Source organism: Trichosurus vulpecula, chromosome 4 (assembly GCF_011100635.1).
Source record: "Trichosurus vulpecula isolate mTriVul1 chromosome 4, mTriVul1.pri, whole genome shotgun sequence".
In the NCBI taxonomy this organism is placed as follows: domain Eukaryota; kingdom Metazoa; phylum Chordata; class Mammalia; order Diprotodontia; family Phalangeridae; genus Trichosurus; species Trichosurus vulpecula.
In genome coordinates, this window is record NC_050576.1 from 272,438,466 (window position 1) to 272,464,952 (window position 26,487).

Sequence of the window (26,487 nt, forward strand, 5' to 3'; positions counted from 1 at the left end):
TCCTCCTTCTCTCTGTCTCCCCCCTCCTCCCTTTCTCCTTTTCTTTCTCTCCTTCCCTCTCTCTGTCTCTGTTTCTCTACACACACACACACACACACACACACACACACACACACACACACACACACACACACACACATTATGTATGTATTTGATCACAGTTTGACTTTCTAGGTATCATAAGTACAATAAATTAGGATCACAGGGGAAAAACATCTCTTCTACAGAAATGATGATATTGTATTCATATCATAGTTTTTTGTTTGTTTGTTTGTTTCTGTATAAAGGCTTTAATGAAGTTGGTCCACCAGGCCAAATGGGACTGCCTGGACTAAAAGGAAAGAAAGGGGAACCTGGAAGACCTGGAGCTTCTTGTCCAGGTCTTTCTGGAGACAGAGGTCCTCTAGGTCCCCCAGGTAAGATTCCACACTTATATTCATTCATTCATTCATTCATTCTCTCTCTCTCTCTCTCTCTCTCTCTCTCTCTCTCTCTCTCTCTCTCTCCCCTCTTTCTGCCCTTATCTTCTCTCTCTTTCTTTTCTGTCTCTCTCTGTCTCTGTCTCTCTTCTTTCTCCTCTTTCTTCTCCTCTCTTCTTTCTCTCTTTCTCTGTCTCTCTCTCTCCATCTCTCTCTCCCTCTCCTCTCTTTCTCCCTCTCCCTCTCCCTCCCTCTCTCTCTCTCTCTCTCTCTCTCTCTCTCTCTCTCTCTCTCTCTCTCTCTCCCTCTCTCTCTCTCTCTCTCCCTCTCCCTCCCTCCCCCCTCTCTCTCTCTTTTGCTCCCTCCCTGCCCCCTACTCTGTCTCTCTCAACCCAAAGGCCAAACATTCTATTGGGTTAGCACTTTAATATTTTAATATAAAATCTACTTCCTTAGGAAGACCAGGATTGCCTGGACTACCCGGTCCTGTGGGGAAAACTCCTGAAGTTGAAATTCTTCCCCCTGGTCCTCTGGGAGATCAAGGTTCCCCTGGCCCCGATGGACCAAGAGGTATCAACAGAATTGTGTGGGCTCCGACATTAATAATAGAGTTCTTAAGTATCTGACAACTGATCATTTTCTAGTGAATATTAGAGATGGCAGAATACCTGAAAGTACAGAATTGTAGCTCTGGTGTCAGAGACTTATGACACAAAGTTTCTGGGTATGATCTTTGGAAGATTTAGAGATCTCACTTCAAAAACCTGGGAGGGTGCAAGCGTGGTATATGCCACCCCCCTGTCATTGCAGCTGATTCCCCCATCTCTGGCACTTAGTTTATAATATTACAGCCTTACATTTTATTGAAAGGAGAGAAATGAAACAGAAATATTTGGGCAAGTGACTATCTGAAAGATGTATGTAGATCCCCAGAATTGCCTATGATTCCAAGCCTGAAGGCACACCCACCTCAGGTAGAGGCTTTGCCTTAGAAATATTGTCCTGGGCCTAAAGGGAGAGGGTGGGTTTGGGGGGGTGGTCAGTTCGTCAGTTAGTTTCTCTCCCTATCACCCCCAACCCCAATCTTCTTCCTGTCTCCATGACTTTGTAGCACACAGTCTGCTTTTTCTTAGGACCGTAGATCTAGGCCTAGAAGGGCCCTCTCTGGCCATCCAGTCTAATCCAGATCACTCTGGCCTTCATTGGATGACCAATTTAGCTCATGCTTCTGTGCCTCATTGTTGAGATTCTGATGGCTTAGAATGAGTGTAAATATCAATTGTTTTTTGTTTTGGCCAAAAACTCTAAGGTTCCCTTTCCTCTCTCAGATTGGTTTTTTTAATGATGGTTCATTAAACCTTTTTTTGTTGTTTGGTTGTTTCTGTTGTGTCCAACTCTTTGTGACCCCATTTGGGGCTTTCTTGGCAAAGATACTGGAGAGTTTTGCCATTTCCTTGTCTAGCTCATTTGACAGATGAGGAAACTGAGTCAAACAGAATTAAGTGACTTGCCTGGGGTCACACAGTTAGTAGACATCTGAGGCTGGTTTTGAAATCAGGTCTTCCTGACTCCAAGCCCAGTATTCTATCCACTGAGCCATCTAGCCGCCTCTAATAATGATACTAATAATGATGAATAATAACATTTACATAGCTCTTTTAGGTGTGCAAAATACTTTGAAAATATCATTGCATTTTATTCTCACAACAACCCTGGGAGGTAGGTGCTCTTATTATTCCTATCTTAGAGATGAGAAAACCTCTACGTGACCTGCCCAGCGTCAATCAATCAATTGATAGACATTTAAGTGCCTATTACATTCCAGGCACTGTCCTAAGCAGTGGGGATACAAAAAGAGGCAAAAGATAGTCCCTACCCTCAAGGAGCTTGGACTCTAATGGAGGAGACAACATGCAAACAAATATACGCAAAGTAAGCTATTTAGGGGATAAATAGGAAATAATTAACAGAGAAAAGGCACTAGAATTTACAGGGGTTGGGAAGGAATCATACAGCTAGTAAGTATCTGATGCCAGATTTGAACTCAGGTCTTCCTTGACTCCAGGTCCAATGTACGATATATCCACTGTACCACCTGGCTGCCTAAGTAACCAAAATATAACCTAATTCTCCTTATGTTCATTCCCAGTGCTCCTTGTATTATTCCACAAGCCACTGTATCAATGTCCATATTTATGTAGGTATCTAAAACAAGAGGTAGAATAGAGCGCTGGATGGAAAACTTTCCTCTGACTTCAATTCCCACCTTTGATACATCCTGGCTGTGTGATCCTGAGCAAGGCACTTAACTTTTCAGCATTCCAAGAAACTCTCCAAGACTATAAGTTGCAGAATAATCGGCAATCTGGCTCTTCTCACTTCACTTTGCATCAGTTCATACAAGTCTTCCCAGGTTTTTCTGAAACTATACCCTTCTAGGTGTGCTTTAGAAATGAAATAATCAAGTTTTATTATTTATATTTTGCAATGAGAAAAACTAAACCAGAAAGAGAGAATTTAATTTTCCGTATGTCAGCTGCTAATCAGGAGTAGAATGTGGGCTGAAATTCTCCAAACTTTGGCATGTGTTCTTAGATTTGAGTGGAAAAATGAGAAGTTGGACATTCATTCTCAGTAGCTTTTTTGGAGTATATTGTATCAGTCCTAGGGCAATGGGACCACAATCCAAACCAAATTCAAAGATTGTTTATTCTAAAATTAAAGACTTTGAGGGTAAGGGAGCCTTTGGTTAGGTTTGTATCATCTAAAGATTTTTTTTAAAAAATCTCAACCATTTTTCAATCACAGCAATGTGGAAAATCTCTCTTTTACTACCAGTATATGGACTTTGCCCCACTAATTCCTTCTTCCTCTTGCTCAAAGTTCATCAAATTAATTTCCTTAAGATGCTGTTTATTAAACTGTCATTTTATAGTTGCTTCAAAGAACTTTTTGCTTATTCTCTTGGGTCAGGTTCACCTGGACCACCAGGTCCTCCATGCAGTTTTGATCTTCTGAAAGGAGACCCAGGTGATCATGGTCAACCAGGTCCACCTGGACCACGAGGTCCACCAGGACTTCCAGGAGCCAAAGGCTTTCCAGGATGTGAAGGAAAAGATGGCCAGAAAGGTATGAATCAAAGTTCTTCTTTCTATAATATCTAAGTTTCACTTTAGCAACTCTCTAAATCTTTAAGTCACGGAGCAAGTGCCAACCTGTCTTAGTAGAGGCAATGAAAGCACCCAAAAACAAAAGCTTTACTATTGTACTCTTTAGTGCCGAAAGCCTTAGGTCAGTCTTCGAGTATTTACTCATTTGCAAGAATTAATCTTAAGAATTCTGAGAAAGTATTGCCATTTATTGCATTACAAGTTGGCTGAACCAAGCCTGGAGGAAAAGTAGACATGTTTATATATCTGACTTGTGCTCTTAAAATTATTGCCATTTGTTATCTTTTAAAGAATCATCATGCAGTAGGCTCCTTTGGCTACAGCTAGGTGGCTCAGTAGTTAGAGCGCCAGGCCTGGAGACAGGAAGACTCACCTTCCTGAGTTCAAATCTGGCCTCAGACGCTTACTAGCCATGTGACCCTGGACAAGTCAATCAACCCTGTTTGCCTCAGTTTCCCTATCTGTCAAATGAGCTGGAAAAGGAAATGACAAACCATTCTAGTATCCTTGCCAAGAAAACCCCAAATGGGGTCACAAAGAGTCAGAAATCATCGAAAAACGATTGGGCGACTTTTGTCCCATCATTTAAAGTTACAGTATTTATTTCATTTGCTGATTCCTTCACTTTTAATATTTTAGAAACTTCTGGCCAGTTTCATTAGGTAACGAGGCTCCTCATGTTTAGAAATGGAAATGGCTTCATAAATCACGCAGCACCCTTTTACAAAGACTAGAACCAAGGCTAAATAAGTTACCCAAGTCATACAGCCAATTAGTCTAGCGCTAGTCCTAAAACCCTAGTCTTCGGACTCTCAGTCCAATGGACCGAAGTACTGACTAGTACTCTAGCAGGGAAAGAATTAATATGGTTTACAGGGGAGAAAATTAAGTTCTGCAGAATTTCTGAGCACTCTCAGGAGTTCATTCACTGACAGACGTTGGCCCAAATCACATTTTGACTATTTACACTAGCCCAGTATCACTAGTATACATCAATATGCTGGAGCAAAAAATGTGTAATCATTAGAAAGAACTGATTTTAGTGCCCCAATGTACTGGGCTCACATCAATGTGGATATTTTCTCCAAAGAAAAACCTATCCATTTTTCCTCATCCATGTCTGTACTAAGGGCCTTCTTCACATTTTTTTAAACACCGTGTGGGTGCTAATGGCACACGTGGGCTGTCTATCAGTCACTCTTCAGCTCTCGCTATATGACTAGCCCGTGGTTTTGGTTTTTTCTGGTGACACATCTCTTTAATATAGAAATCAGAGAAACCAGATTATTATATAAAAATCCTAGAAATTCTATAAGTGATTAAATTTGAAAATTGAATAAAGTATAAAACATTTTAAAAATTCAGGTAAAATATTTTTCCTTTATTTTTTTTGGTTTATTTTTGAGAGAAAAAAATGAGGTATTATAATCATTGAATTCAATGTAATCAATTCAGTATTTAGTGGGAAACTCTTTGAATAATGAATATATTGGAAGGGATGCAGAGATGAGTTGGTCATGATTCCTGCTTACGAAGTACATGCTTAGTCTTAAGTAAGGAAGATAAAGAAAAATACCCAAACAACCATTTTTGTTATTGTTTAGTTTTTTCAGTCATGTCTGACTCTCTGTGCCCCCATTTGGAGTTTTCTTGGTAAAGTTACTGAGGTGGTTTGCCATTTCCTTCTCCAGCTCATTTTATAGATGAGGAACTGAGGCAAATAGGGTTAAGTGACTTGCCCAGGGTCCCACAGCTAGTCAGTGTCTGAGGCCAGATTTAAACTCAGGTCTTCTTAACTCTAGGCCCTATATTCTATCCACTGTACCATCTAGCTGCCCTCAAATAACCATAATACAAAGCAAAAGGAGAAAGTTAGGATTATCATAGCAGTAGAATCTTTAGGACTCTGTAACTGATTGAAATGGCCTGTTAAAAATAGTACCACCAAGTACTCTGAGTTGGAGAACTATGTATTAAATAAACTAGTTATCTAGATTTCCCATTGTCTATGCAGAATTCCTATAATAAAATTCTATCTCCCTGTGCTGTTGCATTATACAGTTTAAATGGTATGTGTCACATTTTTGTACAATTTTTATATTTATTTAAAATCACCACATAAGAGCAAGCTCTTGAAGTCAATTGAATATAAATACTATTACTGCCAGGAGTACTGATTTCATGGATTTTATTGTCTATAAAATCTGAGAATGTTTTCTGTGATTGTCAGTCCACAAACACAGCCTCAATCTAGCCCTCCTTATATCCTTCATTTCTCCCCTTTTCTCCCATTCTTCGAATGTCTCTAGAGAAAGATCTAGTACTGCACTGGTCTTGCTGCTTAAATTTACTCTGTCTTGTTGGCTAAACCATCCTTTGTCCTTCTGATTTATTACTGTCTCTCCATCAGTCAGAGAACTTGACTGATTCCATCGGAGGATCTAGTCTTCTCTGCCTTAGAGGGAAAAAAGTAACTGATAATAAGCTAGATTCATAGACTGATTTTTATTCCAATCTAAACATTCTTGACATTACTAATTCAAAGTTGGTATTTTATTTATCTGGTTTGACTTGGATTTGTTGATTGTCACGTTCCTTGTAGGGCCTATGGGGTACCCTGGGCCTCCAGGCCCACCTGGATTTCCTGGCCCACCTGGAGACAAAGGTTTGCAAGGACCCCCTGGGAGACCTGGCCCCTCTGGCCCTCCAGGTAATCCTCATAATAATGTCTATTTGTTTCCAGGGAACAGCTCAGACATGGAGACTTTTGTTTAAACATTTATGATAATAGTTTCATATTCTAAAATCACTAGCAAACAAATGAAGTGGCTAGGGAATGACGTCTCTTCTGGTTATAAGTATTACATTTCATATTAAGCTCCCTAACTAATCCCCATGCCTGGGATACCCAATTATTTACAAATATCCAACTGCTAGTAGCTTCCTCTGAGATTACCATCCATCTATTCTGTGTCTATCTTGGATGTACAGAATTATTTGCATGTCGTTGTCCCTATTAAGCAGGAGCTCCTCGAGGATGGGCACCATGTTTTTGCCTTGCTTTGTATTCCCAGAGCCTAGTATGATGCTTGGCATGAAGTAAGCCCTTAATGAATACTTGTTGACCGACTGATATGAGTAACATCAAACGATGAAATCCATTAAATTCAACAAATGTTTATTTAATAATTAGTATTTGCCAATATACTGTGCTAGGCTTGACATATTTAAAAATGAAAAATTATGAAGTCCCTACTTCCTAGGAGACTACCATCTACTAGGCTAAGGAGGGCAGGGGTGGTGAGCAAGATATATTTAAATATCATACAAAATGAAGTTTTATAGGAGTAAAGGAGAAGTCTAGACAAAGTACTCTAAGAAGATTTAATAGGAGCAAACACTTTTGCCTGTGGCAGACTGGGGAAGGCTTCATGAACAAACCTGCACCTATGCAGAATCTTTGAGGGAATAGAAAGATTCAAAAGGCAAAAATGAGAAAGGAAAGCCTTTTGGCATGGAAGGTTGGCCTACAGAAATTCGCAGAAGTAGTAAACAGCCAATCAGGATGTGTCCTCATATACAACGTAGAAGATTCATAAAGAAAACACATGTACATGTTTGTATAATTTTAATGGTAATGTTATATTTTAGATACTTTTTATAATATTTGTTTATATTCTTAGCATAAGGGTTCACCTCTGTTAAGAAAGAAGTTTGGATGAATTATATTATTGTGCATTGCTTTTTTTAAAATAATGTTGCGAACACTTTATCTCTATTGACTTTACCAGATTTTTTTGTTTAGGGGTTTTAAGGATTGTTTTGGGACAAAGTATCTTTGTATTCCTTAGAGAAACAGGCTTTGGAATTTGCTGAAATAGTCTGGCCATAGGATCAGAATAAGTCAGGAGATAGGGTGAAATGGAAGACACATTTGAGATCTCCAGAAGTATCATGCCCCCAGAACTACTCATTTCTGAATCCCTTTGGTCTTTGAAGTTTGAGGAACAATTTCCAGCCAAGACGCCACCCTGTTTTATGACCTCTCCTATATGTGTATGATATTTGTAGTCTTGGGTTTTAAAAATTCATATATACACACACACCTTTTCTCTGCCTCTCCTACAAAGCTTAACAAATGAATCTAAGATTCTCAAATGAGTGCAGGTCAGCCCAATTCCTCTCAATGGTAAACTGGTACCACTTGGTGCAGAGTCTAGACACCTAGACACCTTGTTCACAAGAATTCAACTTCCTAATTCTCAATAGTTTTAGCAACTCTATCAGTTAAAGGACTTGCCAATAACATTTCTGTTATTTTTTAAGTTAAATGATATAGTGAATGTGATGTCCTTTGTCATTAATGTTGTCCCAAATAGTCGATTCTCAAACAAGTTTTGAGATGTTTGTTGCTATGTTTTCTAATTCATGACTCTATAATCTCTTTCATGATGCATGAAAATGTCCCGCATGATCTGGGTTGCGGTGTTTGACTCTTCCAGGTTGCCGAGGTGAGCGATGTCCTGCATGGGGCACACTTAATCTCTTGGTTTTCTAGTTTCCATACTACTCTATTTGTCTTCATTCTCTACTTATGAGCTAAACTTGAAGGTTTTGTCTTTGTCAATGGGCTATTGTAATTATAACAGACTTTAATGTGGCTTCATGCTAGTTACAGATATAGCAACCTTATATTATAATGCTATCATGTGAAATCTATTATAGGTTGCCAAGTGGGCAGAAATGTACATCTAGCTTAAATCATTTTGAGGGAGAATTATGAGGATGTGGCTTTGAGCCAAATTCTACCTTACATATCGGTGGAAGTTCTTTTTATAATCTCTTCAGTTGAAATAATCAGAGCGTCCTTAAAATAAGAAGTATCAACAATTTGGAAAGAATATCCCTTAAGCCCTTTTAAGGAAATGTGACAAGCTTTTCCTCCCCAGTTATTTAATATGTGAAGACTGGCATGTTACTTAGTATTTTAAAACTTTTTCCATGATTGTTTTTGTATGTTTATTCACTTTACCTTATAAAGACAAAGATAAGATTTTTAATATCCCTCAACTATCCTTAACTCCTTTAATAGAGTATTTCTCTACAAAAGAAAAGGAAAATATAATGTTTGTGTTGGTTCTATCCAGTCCCATGATATCGGCCACAACGAAATCTCCCCGCCCTCTACGTACTTGCAAGGCAAATATGAAATGTTTATATGTGCATTTCTCAAATTAACTATCATGGAAAAAACCCAGAGTGTAAACCATCTGTCCAAACCACATAAAAGCAGTCTGCTTGTATTCTTTGTGCTGAAAGATTGAACCACATTTTAAAAGGGGTTAAATTTCTAACTTTCCTTGAAGATTGGCAGGACTTCAGGAGTTTCCTTGGTATTTGACCACTAGACTCACAAACTCGAGTCCATTTTGTGCAGCCCTATTAAACATTTTGTGCCCTGAAGTTTTTGGACAAAGTGTGACTTTAGAAACTATTTGGGGTCAAGTAAGACCTAAGAAATGTGATAAGTGGAATATTTATGTGCTACGGTCATAGGAACAAAGGACTTAAAGTTGGAAGGAAACATAGGGCCTAAACCAACCCCATCTTTATAAGAGAAGGAAATTGAAGGCCTGAGAAAGTCAATGACTCGCTCAGTGGCATACAGGTAGTAGGGAGTAATACACTGATCCAGGTTCCAATTCATTTACAATTTCCATTCATCTCCACCACCATGAGGTTATTAGTCTGTCGTGCTTGATTAAAGAGATGAAAGACACTGTGGGGTAACGGATATAGGACTGGTCTTGGTGTCAGGAAGACCTGGGATCAAGTCCTGTCTCTGACAAATAATGACTGTGTGATCTTGGGTCAGTCAGTATTTGTCCACTACTCTCTAAGACTGTAAATTGGTAACACATCTTCACCACAGGAGGGATGTATCATGGCAAGAATTCTCCAAACTGATGAAATCACAGGTCTGGATCTTCCCCTCCTACATTTTATTATCTATCTATTTTTCTATCTGTCTATCTGTCTGTCTCTCTCCCCTTCTTTCTCCTTCCATCACCTAGGTATTTATTCACCTATCATCTTCCTTGCTTTCCTTCTTTTCTTTTGTCTTCCTTTCCTTTTCCTTCTTTCTTTCTTCCTGTCTTCCCTTTCTCTCTCTCTCTCTCTCTCTCTCTCTCTCTCTCTCTCTCTCTCTCTCTCTCTCTCTCTTTCTCTCTCTTTCTCTCCCCCTCCCTTCCTTCTTTCCTTCCTTCCTTCCTCCCATTCTCTGATTCCCTCCCTCTTTCCCTTCCTTCCTTCCATCTATCTCTCTGTCTTGCCCAGGATGGAAGTGGAGTGGCCACTTATGGGCCTGATACCACTGTTGATTGGCACTGAAGCTTTAACCTGCTCTTTTTCTAATCTGGGCAATTTCACCTCTCCTTAGGAGCCTGGGTCCCTCTATTTCTGGGGACTCGCCAGATTGGTTTTGGATTTAATACAAACATCTAATCAGCATTAGCTTTATGGTAGCCCAGAACTTCTGAACTCAAAAAATCCACCAGTCTTCCTGGTAGTAGGGGTCATAGGCATTTGCCACTACACCTGACCCCTGTCTTAAATTTTAACAATAATTATGCTCAGCTGGACAATGTCTGGATAATAATTCTGCCTCACATTTGTGCTACACTTTCCACGAGGGTTTTCAAGTCCCTTTCCCATCTTTTATTTGATTCTCACAATGACCCTATGAGATGAGCAAAGGAAACATTTTTACCCTGATTTTACAGAATAGGAAACTAGAAGAAGGTTGGTGACTTCTCCAAGGTTAATCAGTAAAGGCTGGTGATGGGACTAGAATCTAGATCTTCTGATTCTTGGGCCGGTAATCTTTCTGTGGTTTCCTTGCAATATACTCCCTTAGAAGGTAACTATTTATTGTCCTAACAACAAAGACTGCATAACCAATGGATTAAAAAATACCTTATATCAATATGTGCATTCAAAGGCTACATACTCTGTGATACATCTGTCTTATTAATAAATGGGTTCTATTTTAAGCTGTCTAAAGAAACATAAAAAGTTATTCTTTAAAACAAAGCAAAGCAAAAACATATAGCTATAGAGATATCTATATCTATGTATCCATGTATCTATACCCAGTCCCCATCAACATTCTTACCCCTTAGGAAACTATGAAGTGGTAGAATGAAGCTTTTTTAAAAAGATATTCTAAATGTAACTGAAAAGAAAAAAAAATTGAGCCTTGGGAGATCTTGAAATTCTCACCCATCAGAATAAATTAAACCATGCAGACACACCAGATTCAATTTTACAGTAATGCATTAGGGAGACATTTGAGCCAGCTTTGGAGGCTGGCCACATTCTGTCCTATTGCCCCTTGCAGCTGGTGCCACAGTGAAAAGTGGGGAATATTGGGCATGCTCTGAGGGTCGCCAAAATCTTGTAGCCCTAAAGTCTCCCCCGCCGAAATCCTCACCCGTCTAAATCCATTAGGCAGGCATGTCCTACATGATACGTGGAATGTTCTCATTAACTTCAAACCTGATATCGTGGATAATTAGACAATGAAGACAGCGTTTGTCCATTTGTATATGACTTCATGAAAGAATTTCCCCCCATGTTTCAGGTGAACCTGGCCCACCTGCAGATACTTCTTCATGCCCCAAAATCCCAGGACTTCCAGGAGTTCCAGGCCCAAGAGGACCAGAAGGGAAGATGGGACACCCAGGGCGACGAGGTCCTCCAGGCTCACCAGGTACCACCGATTCAAAGACTGCTCATGATTGTACTGTATCAATCCAAAATGGTGAAAACAAAGGATTGAGCTTTGAAGCAATCATAGGAAGAGGCAGCTGGTCCCATGGATAGAGTACTAGACTTGGAGTCAGGAAACCCAAAATTCAGATCCTACCTAAGATGCTTACCAGACCTCTAACCTTGGGAGAATTACTTAACCTTTGCCTACCTCAGTTTCCCCATGTGTAAAATTGTGATACCGCCCAAGGTCATTGTGAGAGTCAAATGAAATCATGTACGCAAAATACTTTGCAACCTTAAAGGGCTACATGGGGTCATAGATTTAGAGCTAGAAAGGCTTGTAAAGGCCATCGACCCCATCCATCTGTTTTACAAATGCGGCTGCTTGGTGGTGCAGCGGATAGAGCCCTGGGCCAGGAAGTCAGGGAGACACGAGAGCAAATATAGCCTGGGCGACCCAGGGCAGATTACTTCATTGCTGCCTGCCTCAGTTTACTCATCTGTAAAATGGACATAATAATAATAGCCCCTACATCCCAGAGTCCTCATGAAGCTCAAATGACATAATAAGCGTAAAGCCCTTGGAACAGTTCCTGGCACATAGCAGGGACTATAGAAATGATGTTGCTGCTAGCATTGTTGTTATGATTTTTATTATGGTTGCCCAGGGTCACAAAGCTAGTAAATATTTGAGGTGGGATTTGAATCTGGGTCTTCTTGACTCCAGGTCCACTGTGCCTCCCACCACATGCCCAGATTGCAAGTTCAGTGCTCCATCAGTTATTTATTATTATTATTATTATTAATTATTCCTAGTTAAACGTACTACCTTGTGGCATCTCTCCTACTCTTCCCTTTTGAAATGTTATTTAAACCTGTTGTTGTTGTTTAAACTGTCAAATGTTCAAATATTATCTCTGCAATTAGACGTCAGGCTCAGGAGAAAAGACCATTTCTTATACACTACTGCATTCACCAGAGCCCCCAGCACTGAGATTTATGCATAGTAAGTACTCAGTACGTATCTGCTGATTTGATTTTGAGAAAAACCAACAATACTGCACTTTAGACTTTAAAATTCACTTTGGATAAGTCATCGAGGAGGTGTGGAGTAGAAAAAGAGCGATGGGGAGGGACAAAGAAGGAAATCTAATTCAATTTCATTTAACAAGCATTTATTAAATGCCTGCAATGGAAAAAGCACTGTGTGCTAGGCACCAGGGGCACAAAGACAGAAAAAAAACATCAACACTCCTGTCCTCAAGGAGTCTGCTGGAGAAGTGGAACTTAAGACTGGGTGATTTTCCTTTCTGGTTTTCAATCCTGTCCTAGAACATAAAGACAGGGCTGGGAGAATGGGCTGTGAGCCAAATAAGATGCTTCAGTGTTGAGCAAAGAATACATATGTATTGTGTATGTATATGTATGCACACATTTATTTATTTACTTCATATAATCTGAAATTTGCGAAATCGTTGCTTCCATGGTGGTTTCCCCAACTTCATCCTGAAGCTCAATGATTCCTCCAGGAATACCATCTCCCAAGGGGCCTGCTTACCTTAATTTCCTCCAGCCTCACAGACACAGAGGCAAGTATGAGGGAGCTCGAGGTGATTAATTCAGACGTTACTGGCCTCCTCAGACTAATTTTCACAGCACAGCCGCCTCCTAATAATCCACGTGTGAATTACCCAAATGGGCACCAAGGCCATTTCCGCTTCGGCTTCCCCTGGAGCACAGCTGTGCCTTCGGTTCTATCTGGTCCCGAGCCAACATCATTGGAAGTGTAACTCAGTTCTCTACCACCTGTTTCTCTCGTCTTCCCATCACCCCAAGTGGCTAAGCTGGGATCATCAGGAGATGCCGCTCTCTGTTGGAGTGTCAGCAATACTTGGGAAGCATCCAGTTTCTTTCCGTTCACTGGGGCCCTTGGGATTTTTTTCCCTCATTTTTGCCCTCCCCCCTTCTCCCTTCTAAGCGATTTCTGCCATATTGCCCATCCATGGACATAGATAATTGGAAGCTTGTTAACTTCCTTTTCCAACACACAGTGCTAGTGATTAAGCCAAAAGTTGTTTTGTTTTGTTTTTCTTTTCTTGGAATTCTCCTCTCTTTGTAACTTGCTGATTTGGAAGGTTCATGGAAAAGTGTTTTGCTGTTAGTGTAATCAGCATAATCTTTCTCCTTGATCAGTCCCTGGGTTCAGTAGTTTATACTTCTCATTTCATTAAGTGAATTTCTGAGGTCCTTTTTTTTTTCTTGGTATACATTACATTGAATATGATGCCTCTAAAGCATAACTGCTTTATTTATATGCTGAAAATACTTAATGCCTTTAAAATATATTCATACTCTTTATTTGAATATCACCTTCATTTATAAATATATCCCTTCCTTCTTCCGTACCCAAGGAACAATCTCTTGTAAAAAAAAATTAAAAAGAGGGGACAAGGCAGATAAAATTAACCAACACAACATCTGAGTCTGACAGTGTATGTGACGTTCCATGCCCATAATTCCCTGCCTCAGCAGAGGAAGGAAGGGGCATTTTCCCTTCTTTTCTCTGGGGCCAAGTTTGGACCTTATAATGATGGTGCTCAATTTCAGTTAATGCCTTCAAAGTATCTACCATCATGGACTCCTTCTTTGAGATTTCATGGTAGAGGGGGAGAGGCGATGAGTGTAGAGTTAAAGGAAGGGGATTCAAAACCCAGATCTTCCATCTCCGTGTCCTTGGGCAAGTCACATGAACTCTTGATCTCAGTTTCTTCATCTGTAAAATGAGGGAAATGGACCTCCAGAGTCCCTTCTGTCACCTCATTGGTGACAATCCTTCCATCTTTGCACATTTGTAATGACTGTCCCCCATGCCTCAAATATACCTTCTCACCCTTACCCTGTAGAACCCCAAATTTCCCTTAAAATTTAGCTTAACTGCCACCTCTCCCTTTGGATCCTTTTCCTCTTTGTCCTGTCTGCTAGTCCCCACCCCCACATCCAAAAGGCCCAAAACCTGTTTTGAAGATTTGTGTATATGTACATGTTCTCTCCCCAATCGAATGTAAGGTCCCTGAGGGCAGGGACTGTATTGTTTTTATCTTTGTATCCTCAAGACCTAGCTCAGAACTGGCACATTTAATAATAATAGCTCACATTTGCATAGAACTTACTCTGTGCTGGGCTAAATTTGAATGACTATCTAGAGATCTGTAACATAGAAACTTTATAAAAATACTAGTATTAACTGTATTTTAAAAATGATGTAGCACTTTGCTATGTGCTAGGCATTACCATTCTAAGTACTTTATAATTATTATCTCATCAGATCCTCAAAACAACCCTGGGAGATAGCTGCTATTATCCTCATTTCACAAATGAGGAAACTGAGGCAAATGGGGTTAAGTGATTGTGGTCACACAGCTAGTAACTAAAACCAGATTTAACTCATGTCTTCCAGATTCTAGGCCCAGTACACCACCCACTGTACCACCTAGCTACCCTTCTGGCTGGGACATAGTAGTTGATTGATTGATAGATCCTATGATCCTGTGAACAGTATCCCACCCACCTGATTGTACCTGTGAATTGCCCTTAATTCCTAGGTGGCCAGAGAAGCCGGGGTATCTGTTCCTATGGTGAAGGAATCTGACTGCTCTCAGTTTGAAAAGAAAGCTGCTTTCGTGTAAGCTCCTAGATCCTGGCAGCTCTCTGTTTGTCTTTGCCTTTTTTCAAGCCAGGCCACTTGACTCTCTCAAAGAAGATAATCACATGTCACGCAGGATGGTTGCTAAATGTTATTTCACTCTATTAAAAAAACCCCATCCCATCACAGATCTCGTCAGTGCAGTGTTAAGAGCCCAGCAGACAACTTGGATGAACAGGAACCTTTTTCCCTGTCTCTAAGGCAACATCCTCAGCCTGACAATTTTCTTTCTGTCTTTCCCTGAAGGGAACAAAGCCCACATTATAACATCTGGTGTGGGAACTTTTCCCCAACTCCATAGATAATGAGTTCTTCAAACATATATACCAGAAAGCCCACCTGCTGCCTCTGTAATAACACAGGGAAATGGGTCAAGCCTGCTCTGCTCTTGGACTGTTCAGGGTTCAGGCACACTGATCCAGAAACATGCATGTTCTCAAGGTACAGTGGCTTGGGCAACACAAAATACCAATGCTTGGATAACCTCCAGGGAACCTCCCCAACCTCTCCCCTCCCTCTCCCCTCCCACCCACCTCTCTGTCTCAAAGTAAATGGAAATTTTGTATTATGTGAGTTCAATGAGCACCTTCAGCCCAAATGGCCTGACTTGATATTCCCATACATCTCCTGACTCTTCACCTTTACCCCTAGGTCTGGAGCGCCCTCTTTCCTCCCCTCCACTTTGAAGAATCTCTAGCTTCAAGGTTTAGCTCAATTGCCAATTTTACCCAAGTGGTTCTGCCCAGTTGTGGGTGCTCCACCTCCCCGTCAGTACCTGGCACTTAATGGGTAATTAGAAAATGCTCATTGAATTAAACTGAGTAGAATAAATCTTCTTATAACCCAGGTAAGGGAGATTGTTCTATACAATGTCTACTAAAAAGGGGAGATGTTAAGGAAATAATTTTCTGATTTTATTGAGGGGGCACATGACAACACCATACAAGGCCTATTGTTGTTCTTTATTCTCGAGGAAGACCATGACATCAGGGAAGTGGTGTGCAAGTGAACTGGATTTAAGTGAGGGAGGGTTGTGCAAAGTCACCAGCCTCACTTTCTCCTCCAGAGCCATCTGGGTCCAGCGGCCAGATAGAGATCAGGACAACTGGAGATGGGCCCACCGCACAAAGCACTGTACTGACAAAAGAGGAAATTAATAAAACCTTGTAGCAGATACTGGATATCCCCAAAACAAGCCCAGAGAAATAAAACAATCAACAGGAGGGAATCCCAAAGAATTGCAGAGCAAGAGATGTTGTAGTAGTAGTAGTAATATAATAATATAATAGTATAATATAATATAATATTGAACTTTTAGCCAGTCTTTAGTCCAACTCCAATGCCACTTATTCCATTAAATCTTTTTTAAATAAATCCACTTTAATTTTATAATAAAAAATAATATAATAATATAACAGTACTAATAAAAATAATAGCATTAACATAGCAACTTAAGGTTTGCAGAGCACTTTACAAATGTTATCTCATTTTATCCTGGGGAGGCAGGTGCCATTTTTATTCCCATTTTACAGTGAGAAAGCTAAGGCAGAGAGGGGTTAAATGATTTGCCCAGGGTCACATAACTAGCAAATATCTGAGACCAGATTTGAACTCAGGTCTTCCTGACTCCAGACCCAGCACTCTATCTACTGTGTCATCTAGCTATTTAGATGTATGTAAGAATGGTTCAGCTCACTAGCCTATAGTTTATGGAATTTACTCCCCTTTCCTTTTTGGAAAATCAGGGCAGACCTGCCCTCTTGCAGCCCTGTGTGCTTTTACTGTTCATCAGAGTCTTTCAAAAATCTCCGGACATGACTTGGCCATCATATCTGCCACTTCTTTCAGTACCTGGACATATGGCGGCTAGGTGATCTCTTACACCGCTCTTAAGCTATTTTGAGTATTCACTCTTTATTAGTCATTTCTTATTTTTTCCTGTCCATTCCAACGATCCAAAGATCATTCTCCACAGCAGTGAAAACAGAAATAAAACAAGAGTTGAGAAACTTCATCTTCTTTCTGTTGTCAGTTACCACTGCGCCAACCACCCCAAACGTTGGTCCTGTCCATTTTTTGGATCCTCCTCCTTTCCCCAAAATAGCTCACAAAGACTTCTTGCTCTTGGGTTTCCTGGGGTCAAATAGAGCCAAACTGAATGACAGGTTTCAATTTGCCAATGTCCTTCCTAAAATGTGACATCCACCACTCTCATCCTTATAGATGATGGTATTGTTCTCGTCTCATTTCCGAACCATTTTGGCATTATTATGCTCCCATGGGTTTCCTTCTTCTAGTTGCTCCTACCCAGAGTGTGCTTTCCACCCCACGTCAAGGCTCATCCCTTGACCACCCTCATCCCCACATCACTCTCCTGCCTCATATAACTTACCTCTGCTCTCCTCTTTCCTAGCTTCTCATTCCTTATGGTTGAAGAATAGCTGACATTTACATAGCACCTTAGGTTTGCAAAGCCCTTTCCGTACATTATCCATTCTGCAAAGTTAAAGTAAGCACTCTAGTTACAATTGCTCCATCTTGTAAATGATAATAGTAGAGATCTACCTTTCAGTTTCAGACCTATATCCTCTTAGCCCCATCTTCAAATTCTCTCTGAACCTTTGGATTGGTTCATTTTCTCAATTTAACCTGACCCATCACACTTCCCTCTTGATTATTGTTTATGCCTTTTTCCTATTTCCGAATTCATCTTCACACCATTAAATTATCCATGTGCTCATTGGCACCATCTCCATGACTTGGTCTTTGTCCCACAGCTCAATAACTTAACTTAAGGTCCACACCTCACACCATTCCCGGTGAGGTGATTACCACCAATTTGAATTCATTTGGCAAACACTTATTAATCACCTACCATATGCAGACACACCGTGTTAGGTCCCAGGGGAGGCTTAGAGTTTAGATAAGGCTGAATCTTGTGGAGTTGTATAGTCAGATCATTAGAATACTTGTTTCACCTGATGAGTGCAAAATAGTAAGTGCTTGAAACATGCTTGGTGATGTTTGATTGCAAAACAGATTTCTGTGTGAGGATTCAAGAGTGGGAGCTTATTATGGAAGATTTCATGGAGGAAGTTGAAAGCAGAACAACCAACCCAGATCATGATATCGTTGCACCTTAGTAGGATTTGCTTTTTGGAAATAGAAAGGGGGCATGTTCCAACTTTGAAACAGTGAAGTCAACAGCAACACCTTGTCCGCGATCATCAGGAAAAGAAAGATAGTAATTTTCACTTCTTCACACATATGGAGATCTTCATTGTGCTTGACCCAATCTAGCCCTTTTGAAGGGCATAGCCATACCTGTGTTCAGAGCCTTTCCTGGAGGCTTTGAACCCCTCTGACATAGCTTCTAGAAACCCAGGGAGACCTCCATGCCAAGATGAGTTATCAGAGTAGAATTGGAGTGGTGGCTTACTTGAATTAATTATTTGAATATGAAAGATACAGACAGACAGACAGAGACAGAAGAAACACACACATACACACACGCATACACACCCCAACTTTTTAAACCTCAGGGGAACATTTCCTGAAAGTATCTTTTATCCAAACATGAACTCCTGATCCAACATATTTTAAGGAATGAAATTAACCAACAATGACTAGCTGCATGTTTTTTCTTAATTAAGGACTAAAGTCAATAAATAACTTAAATGACATAATATTTAAATTCTTCTTGAGGCATCTGAAATATTATTAGTATCTATGAATAGCAGTTTTTTTTGACATTTTAACCATCCTATTTAAATAATTCCATTCAGCAAGAAATAATTAATTGCCTGCTTTGTATAAGGGGGCTTTGCTAAGTGCTAGGAATACAAAGACAAAAAAGAAATAGTCCCAGCTGTCAAGCAGCTTAAATAAAAGAAATATTCACTTAGTCTGTTGAACATCCAGTCCACCTAAACGCTTGCCTCTAAAATTCTTAGCTGTATTCTTTGGGTCTTTTTTTAAAACATAGAATTCTATGAATTCTGTTTAAAATTATGTAATTTTTGGTTTAATTCACATAGCAAGTCCTTGCTTATTAGATGAACTGGATCATAAGGTGATTTTTTATTGTAAAATTAAAGTGGATTTATTTTAAAAAAGATTTAATGGAGGAAGTGGCATTGGAGTTGGACTAAAGACTGGCTAAAAGTTCAATAGATGAAGTGGGGGCAGAGGACATGGAAATAGGTTACTGGGTTTTTCTCATTAAAGTTTACATGGGAAAATACCAGAGACTTGAGCAGTGTTATCCCAGGTGTCCAGGACCATAGAAGGTTTATACTCCTGAACTTTATGTAAAACAATATATAAACTAAACATTATGAATTATTATGCAGGACACAAAGGTGAACGTGGTGTGGATGGTCAAAGAGGTTTGGATGGAGGTCCTGGGGCTCCAGGACCACCCGGACACAAAGGAGACCCAGGAGAAAAAGGCTGTGGAGGTACACCAGGTAAGGCCCACTTTGTAGATCTGAGTCGTCTGAACTGATGACCTCTTATAATGCAAGCAGCTTTCCAGGGTTGGATTTTCTCTAACCTGATAGAAGGGAGCCAGGTTTCTGTAACAAAACAAGGATGGATCACCCCAAATTTCATGTGATACTAAATCATCATGAAACCTCATCAAAGGAAATTCTGAATCCAGTGCAGTCTATTACAAACCCTCTGCCAACTAGCAAGCCTGCAGATAGGTCTGTCTTCAACTCTTTAGTTTTATTTTATTTTATTAATTTATTTATTTTATTAATTCTAGTTCTTCACTCTTTAGTTTTACCACATAATTAAAAGCCAATTCATCCAGCGTTGTCTGCAGTGACATACCCTAAGAAACTCAGCCAAACGCTATGGGAAGGTGATGCTGAAGAAGTGGTTGGTGTCCATCATCCTCTATGCTTTTCTCACTCCCCCTGGCTCCCAGTTTCTAGTACTTATTAACATCTCAAGTTTTTCTTACGGATTAAAATATTCCTTGGAACAAATATAGAATACAGCATTCTTTTCTGAGTCAGATTGAAAATGTATGTATTGAAAATTGGAAAAAAAAAAAGCTTTCAAAGTATGAAACATGAGGTATTACTGTACTTTTTTTTCCAAACAGGATAATTGTATGATTATGCCTCTAAGTCAACTGTTTTAGCTTTCATATTTTATTCTTATTGATACAGTGCAGCAAAATATAGCAGATAGAGGGCTAGCATTGGAGCAAAGAAAACTGGTGTTAGTGTGGTGTAGTGAAAGGAGCAGGGGCTCTTAAATCAGACCTGAGTTCAAATCCCACCTTTGATGCCTACTACCTGGGTGACCTTGGGCAAGTAACTAAATCGCCCTGGGCCTCAGTATCTTTATCTCTCCAATGAGGGAGTTGTGACCTCTTGGGTCTCTCCTAGCTCTACAGCTATGACCATGTATTAGCTGTATGACCCTAGAAAATTCTTCAACTTCTCACTATCCCCATGTGCTCTCTAAGATTATAAATTACAAAGGAGTTGCCAGTCTGCATCAGTGGAGGGAATACGCTGATGAAATCATGGGTCTAGACCAAAATGTGTGTGTGTGTGTGTGTGTGTGTGTGTGTGTGTGTGTGTGGTCTATCATACCAAACCAACATCTTTGGTGGTTTCAATGCGTAAGATGGTAGTGGTGGATTAAAAATCAGAAGACCTGGGTTTAAGTCCTGGTTCTGATATTTTTTGGCTATATAACGGGCAAGTGCCTTAAATTCTCTAAAATTCATTTTCCTCAAACATCAGATATGGAGAGAGCAGTGCTGGAACTCCCAACCTCACCAAGTTATTATGAAGAAAGGACTTTGTAAATGGCAATGGACTGTTTAGACGTGAGCTTATCTTATAGGCAGGATCTATGAAAGAAGCAAGAACAATACAAATAAAATGCACTGATACCACTTTGGAGTATTTGGAATTAGGGACTGGGGTTGCATTTGGGATAGCTGCTCTCTCTGTTAGGTCTCCTGAAAGCAAGGTAGCCACTGGAATGACCACAGAATCACCAGGTACTCCCTATTCCTGATATTTACTGAATTCCTGGGGCAGCTAGGTGGAGCAGTGGGTAGAGTGCCAACCTGGAGTCAGGAAGACTCATCTTCCTGAGTTCAAATCTGGCCTCAGGCACTCACTAGCTGTGTGACCCTGGGCAAGTCACTTAACCCTTTTTGCCTCAGTTTCCTCATCTGTAAAATGAGCTGGAGAAAGAAATGGCAAATCACCCCAGTACTTCTGCTGGAAAACCCCAAATGGGGTCATGAAGAGGGCACAACTCAACAACTGAACTCCCATAATGAACAAAGCCCTAGGAATGCCCGCATAAAGCTGGAGCTCTTATAATAGTGACCAATTATATGTTTATGCATCTTCAATGAGCTGGTTTGGAGGACAATCTTATTATAGGACAAGAATTCTTAACCTGGGATGGCAAACTTAAAAAAAATTTTTTTTGGATAACTGTATTTAAAGATAATTGGCTTTCTTTGTAATCCTATGTGCTTTATTTTATGCTTTTAAAAACATTATTCTGAGGAGGGGCAACAGAGTTCACCATACTGCCAAAGCTAAGTCAACAAGCATTTATTAAGCACCTATTATGTGCCAGGTAAGGTGCTAAGCCCTAAGGATACCAAGAAAGTTAGACAGTTTCTCCCCTCAAGGAACTTACAGTCTAATAGCCCGTGGGGCAGGGGAGACATTGCAAACAACTACAAATAAGATATAGAGAGGATAAAGTCGGAGGGAAAACATGAGCCTCACAGAGGACTGGGAAAGGCTTCTCACAAAAGGTGAGATTTTGGTTGAGACTCGACACTAAACCGTTAAGAACTGTTTCTGTTTTCATTGTTGTTCATCCTTCTCAAAGAGGACCAATGACATCACGAGGGTGATGTCTTGACTTGAGGTGAATGGAAGGCTCAGGGGATCAGCTCTTGGGCGTTGATGGTAGTCATGCACTGCAATAGCACGGATATATTATATACATAAATGAAATAGCCATTACTTGTTTAAACATCCTGGGTTGCCTTTCTTTTTTTTCCTTTATACCACAAGGTCCCCCTGGCCCGACTGGGGATCCAGGACCCAAAGGTTCTGGAACTAGATACCTTAATGGATTCCTACTGGTTCTCCACAGTCAGTCAGACAAAGAACCCTCTTGTCCTGAGGGAATGCCCAAGCTGTGGACTGGATACAGTCTCTTGTATCTGGAAGGCCAGGAGAAAGCACATAACCAAGACCTAGGTGAGCCTTTGTAGTAGAGTCACAATACACACTGCTTTGTTTGAATCTGTGGAAATTGATATATTTTTAGAAGAATCAAATCAATTAATTTACAAATATTTACTATAATATGACATAAAGCTTTTCAAACTTTTAGTTGCACATTGGTATTATATTCAATAAGTTTTCATTTCTTTGATTTCTTTTTGTGTAATTCTTTCTTTTCTTTCCCTTCCCTTAACCTTTTCTTCTTCCCAGGAGAAATGACAAATCCTATTGGCTGTCAAGTGCTACTCTGGTATACTTGAAAATAGTACTGTTATGCCTACCCATAAAGTATTTTACTTAAAATAGAAAATTATTTCATGAAATGATGCACATCAAGAGTGGTGCACACATTGAGGGCAATATCTTATGTAGCCACAAAGGAAACAAATTTTGAGCCAAATTGGCAATATTTTATCATATTTCAGAGCCTTCATACGAGGATAAAGCATGATGGTTTCTTGGTATTTGTTAATAGTGTTATGCAAGACATAACAAGGTTAAAAGCAACAGTTTTTAGTATCCCCAACACTTGACTGGAGAATACTATAGAGAAGGACAAAGAAGGACATGAAATGATTTCATTCTGTCTTGTCCGTACTCAACCTGGGTCACCAGAATATAAAGTGTGAGTTCAGCTGTACAATTACAGATTTGGACCAGAAGGCCTCTGGGGTCCCTTCCAGCTCTAAACCGTTGATGTTAAGGCTATGAGAAAAATAGTGGGCATTACACCACAATTTCATTACCCCCAAGAGTTATGTCTCTCAGTCAAGGGCCATGGCTATGCCAGAAATAATCCCTGGGGGCTCCTCTTTCCTAAAGGTCACTTAATATGCTGGCAATGTTCACAGAGAAAGAAACATTAGACTGTTCTTATTCCTAGGTCTCGCTGGATCCTGCCTTCCAATGTTCAGCACCATGCCATTCGCCTACTGCAACATTAACCAAGTCTGCCATTATGCCAGAAGGAATGACAAATCCTATTGGTTGTCAAGCGCTGCTCCTCTACCTGTGATGCCCCTCTCTGAAGATGAGATACAAGCTTACATCAGCCGGTGCACTGTGTGTGAGGCCCCAGCTCAGGCTATGGCTGTGCACAGTCAGGATCAAGCAATCCCTCCATGCCCACCCACCTGGAGGAGCCTTTGGATAGGGTATTCATTCCTAATGGTAAGTGACATGGCACCTGTATTGCCTGAGATTTTGTAAAGCTCTCCTACAGCTCCTTTATCTCGAGTTTAAATAGTATTTCTCTGAAATATCAGAATCAATCAAACAACAAATATTATTAAGTGCTTCCTATGTGTCAGGCACTGTGCTAAGTGGCAAAAGACAGCTGCCGCCCTCAAGGAGCTCACAATCTAATCGGGGAAAAACATGCAAGCAAATATGTACAAAGAAGCTATATATGAGAGAAATAGGAAAAAATGAACAGAGGAAGGCACTGGAATTAAGAGGGACTGGAGTTGAATTGGGGTGGGGGTGTTGAAAATAAGATAGAGCTCAAGAAAGTCCCTAAGAGCTGCGTCCTATTGAGATGCACAGCTATTTTGCACCTCAAGTTGGTTTTTTTGTGGCTTTGGGGGGTGGAGCAGAACTCATGAAATGAACTTGTATTGCCTTTTTTGAAACTGGTACTGCTTCTCCAGGGTGAATGATACTTCTTTAGTTCTCAGAGAGGAAAATGTTTCATTGCGGCCAGTCCCTGTCACCCTGGGTTAGATCAGGCTGCTCCTGGCATTTGGTTTGGACCCTCCACTGGTCACTCTTCGCACTCCCTCTTTCTGACACCTACTTTTCAGCTGTTTTTGTTGTCTGTTTAGCACACAGGGGCTGGGGATCAAGGAGGAGGCCAGTCTCTCACATCACCTGGAAGCTGCCTCGAAGATTTCAGAGCAGCGCCTTTCATCGAGTGCCAGGGACGGCAGGGGACTTGTCATTTTTTCGCTAATGAATACAGCTTCTGGCTAACCACAGTGCCACCAGACTTGCCGCTCGCCTTGGCTCCTTCGCCAGAAACCTTAAAACAAGGACAGGCACAACGCCGAAAGATCAGCAGATGCCAGGTCTGCATGAAGTATAGCTAAGTTGCTGCACAGCATTACCCTGTTGATGACTCACACAGAGACTTCCTAGGGGAAGAAGGGAGTTGGGTTAAAAGATTCTAATGGTGCTTTATTACAGGGATTTAATTTTTCAAATGATCCTTGATTTAAACATGGTTATCCTGACAGTACTGTAAGCCCCTTTTCAGTTCAGTACAGATCAAGCAAAAGCTAGGATTTGGCTGGACCTCTCCATTTAGAGCCCAGATATTATTTATCATCTTATGAAGGATGGAAGATCTGGCTTTATTGACCACCAATGCTCATTTATAGTAAGGCAAAGAAATCACAAATGGCCTGTTGGTGCATTCTCTTAATCGGAAGCTTCTTTCATGGGTTTATAAAATCCCCAGCAATTGAAGCTAGTTGTTCTCATAGCACAGAAGGCCAGTGGATGACTTTTATAGGAAAAAAAAATGTAGACCAACAGAGCCAAAAAATGAAAGTTCTTAAAAAAATTGTACCAGGTTTTTTTCAAATCATCATAGAATTCTTCAAGCACTTTAAAAAGATCGTGAAACCATGATCCAAAGACACAAAGAAACCAGACCACCAGTGTTAATAGTTCATTTCCAAGGTGAAACAATCATTAGGCTAGAATGGCTCACAGTCACTGTATCCCAGAAACACATCACATTTGCATAAAAACATCAGAGGAACATAAGCCATTACCTTCTCGTTTGCACTTTTCCCTGAGAACAGAAATGCCTACTCTGACAGCCCTTTTGAAAAGTAGCAATTATGAAAAAAAGTATATTCAATAAGGGATTAAGCCCCTAAGAGCTGTTAATGAATATGAAGATAGAGATTCATGAAAACAGACCCCCTAATCCACCAAACTTCCAAACAGGTGATTTCCCTGAAAGCAAAGGGGGATGGTCTGTCCTGAAATGTGGGCATGCCAATGGGGATGCCACACGCAGAAGGTGGAATGTGAGGGGTAGAAAGTAAGGGCATATACACAGAGCACCTCCTCACCCTTTCTGGGAAAGACTGTCCAGTTCCTTTACATCTTATAATCAATACTTTTCTCTCCATGTACATTAATGGTACCTTTGTGGAAAAGTGACAGAGCCATCATTATGGAGAGAAAATTAAGGGTTGGCTTAATTAATCTTAAGCATATTCATTTAGACCAAGGTCATGCCACTGAAAAGACACAGAAATATTTACAAATGAAAGACAGCCACATTCTGCTATCTGCTATAGATGTTGATGTATGTATGTTATGTTTCTATGTTAAATTCTCCTTTTCCAAAATTTCTAATTCTCAAATGTCATATTTGTATAGCAAGGCAAAGCAGCACTTTGACATTGGACAGATTAATATTTTCATTAAAAATTCAGAACACATCGATGTCTTAATTTTTAAGGTTTGCCACTTATACCAAAGTTTCCATTCTTCATTTCTCTGAGAATCCAGCATCCCAATACTAAAATCTTAAAAAAAAACAATGAATTTCCATTTCTAAAAAAAGGTCTGCCACAACAACAAAGTGTAGTCTCAAGGCTTTTGAGGAACCCAAAACAAAGCTCAGTTTGAAATCTAGAGGAAAACAACCACTGACCCATGACACAGTGATACTCCCAAAGACTGGAGTTTAAATTATTCCAGAGGAAAAAAGTACCCACAAAAGAAAGGAGAGAAGTCCACTCTAAAGACCTGAAGAGAAGTGTGTATGTGATGAAACTGTATGAGACAGAGGAAGATCTCTACAGTTAGGATTAGGGATGAATGGACTTTGATACCCAGAGTCAAAAATGGAATTATGGTATATGGCATCCTTCTTTCAAGGTCTTTTCTGGTTTACAGGAAAAGCTTAAATTACAAATTAAATGTTGTGGAACTTAGTTTCCAAGTCCTTAAAAAACAAAACAAAAAACAAAGAACAACTAACAAAAACATTTTATGTGTTTTAATGACAGCATGTTTGCCATGGCTGGTCAACTAGGCACATATTTCGAGTGCCCAGAATTCAATGTCAATGAAAAGATTTGTAATTAACCCTTTGTCCTCATCCCAGT

General features: G+C 40.1%; 1 protein-coding gene across 1 annotated transcript in view; it reads left to right on the forward strand.

Moving 5' to 3' along the window:
* The window catches only part of COL4A4 (collagen type IV alpha 4 chain), a 131,544-nt gene extending 107,075 nt beyond the window's left edge, over positions 1-24,469 (forward strand). The window contains exons 38-47 of the mRNA XM_036758314.1: positions 288-416; positions 876-989; positions 3,393-3,548; positions 6,192-6,299; positions 8,092-8,100; positions 11,232-11,360; positions 19,418-19,534; positions 22,142-22,330; positions 23,241-23,527; positions 24,181-24,469. Of these exons, the coding sequence (XP_036614209.1) occupies positions 288-416; positions 876-989; positions 3,393-3,548; positions 6,192-6,299; positions 8,092-8,100; positions 11,232-11,360; positions 19,418-19,534; positions 22,142-22,330; positions 23,241-23,527; positions 24,181-24,444 (1,502 nt within the window). The 3' untranslated portion in view covers positions 24,445-24,469. The remainder of the gene's footprint in view (positions 1-287; positions 417-875; positions 990-3,392; positions 3,549-6,191; positions 6,300-8,091; positions 8,101-11,231; positions 11,361-19,417; positions 19,535-22,141; positions 22,331-23,240; positions 23,528-24,180) is intronic.
* Positions 24,470-26,487: the final 2,018 nt, after the last annotated feature.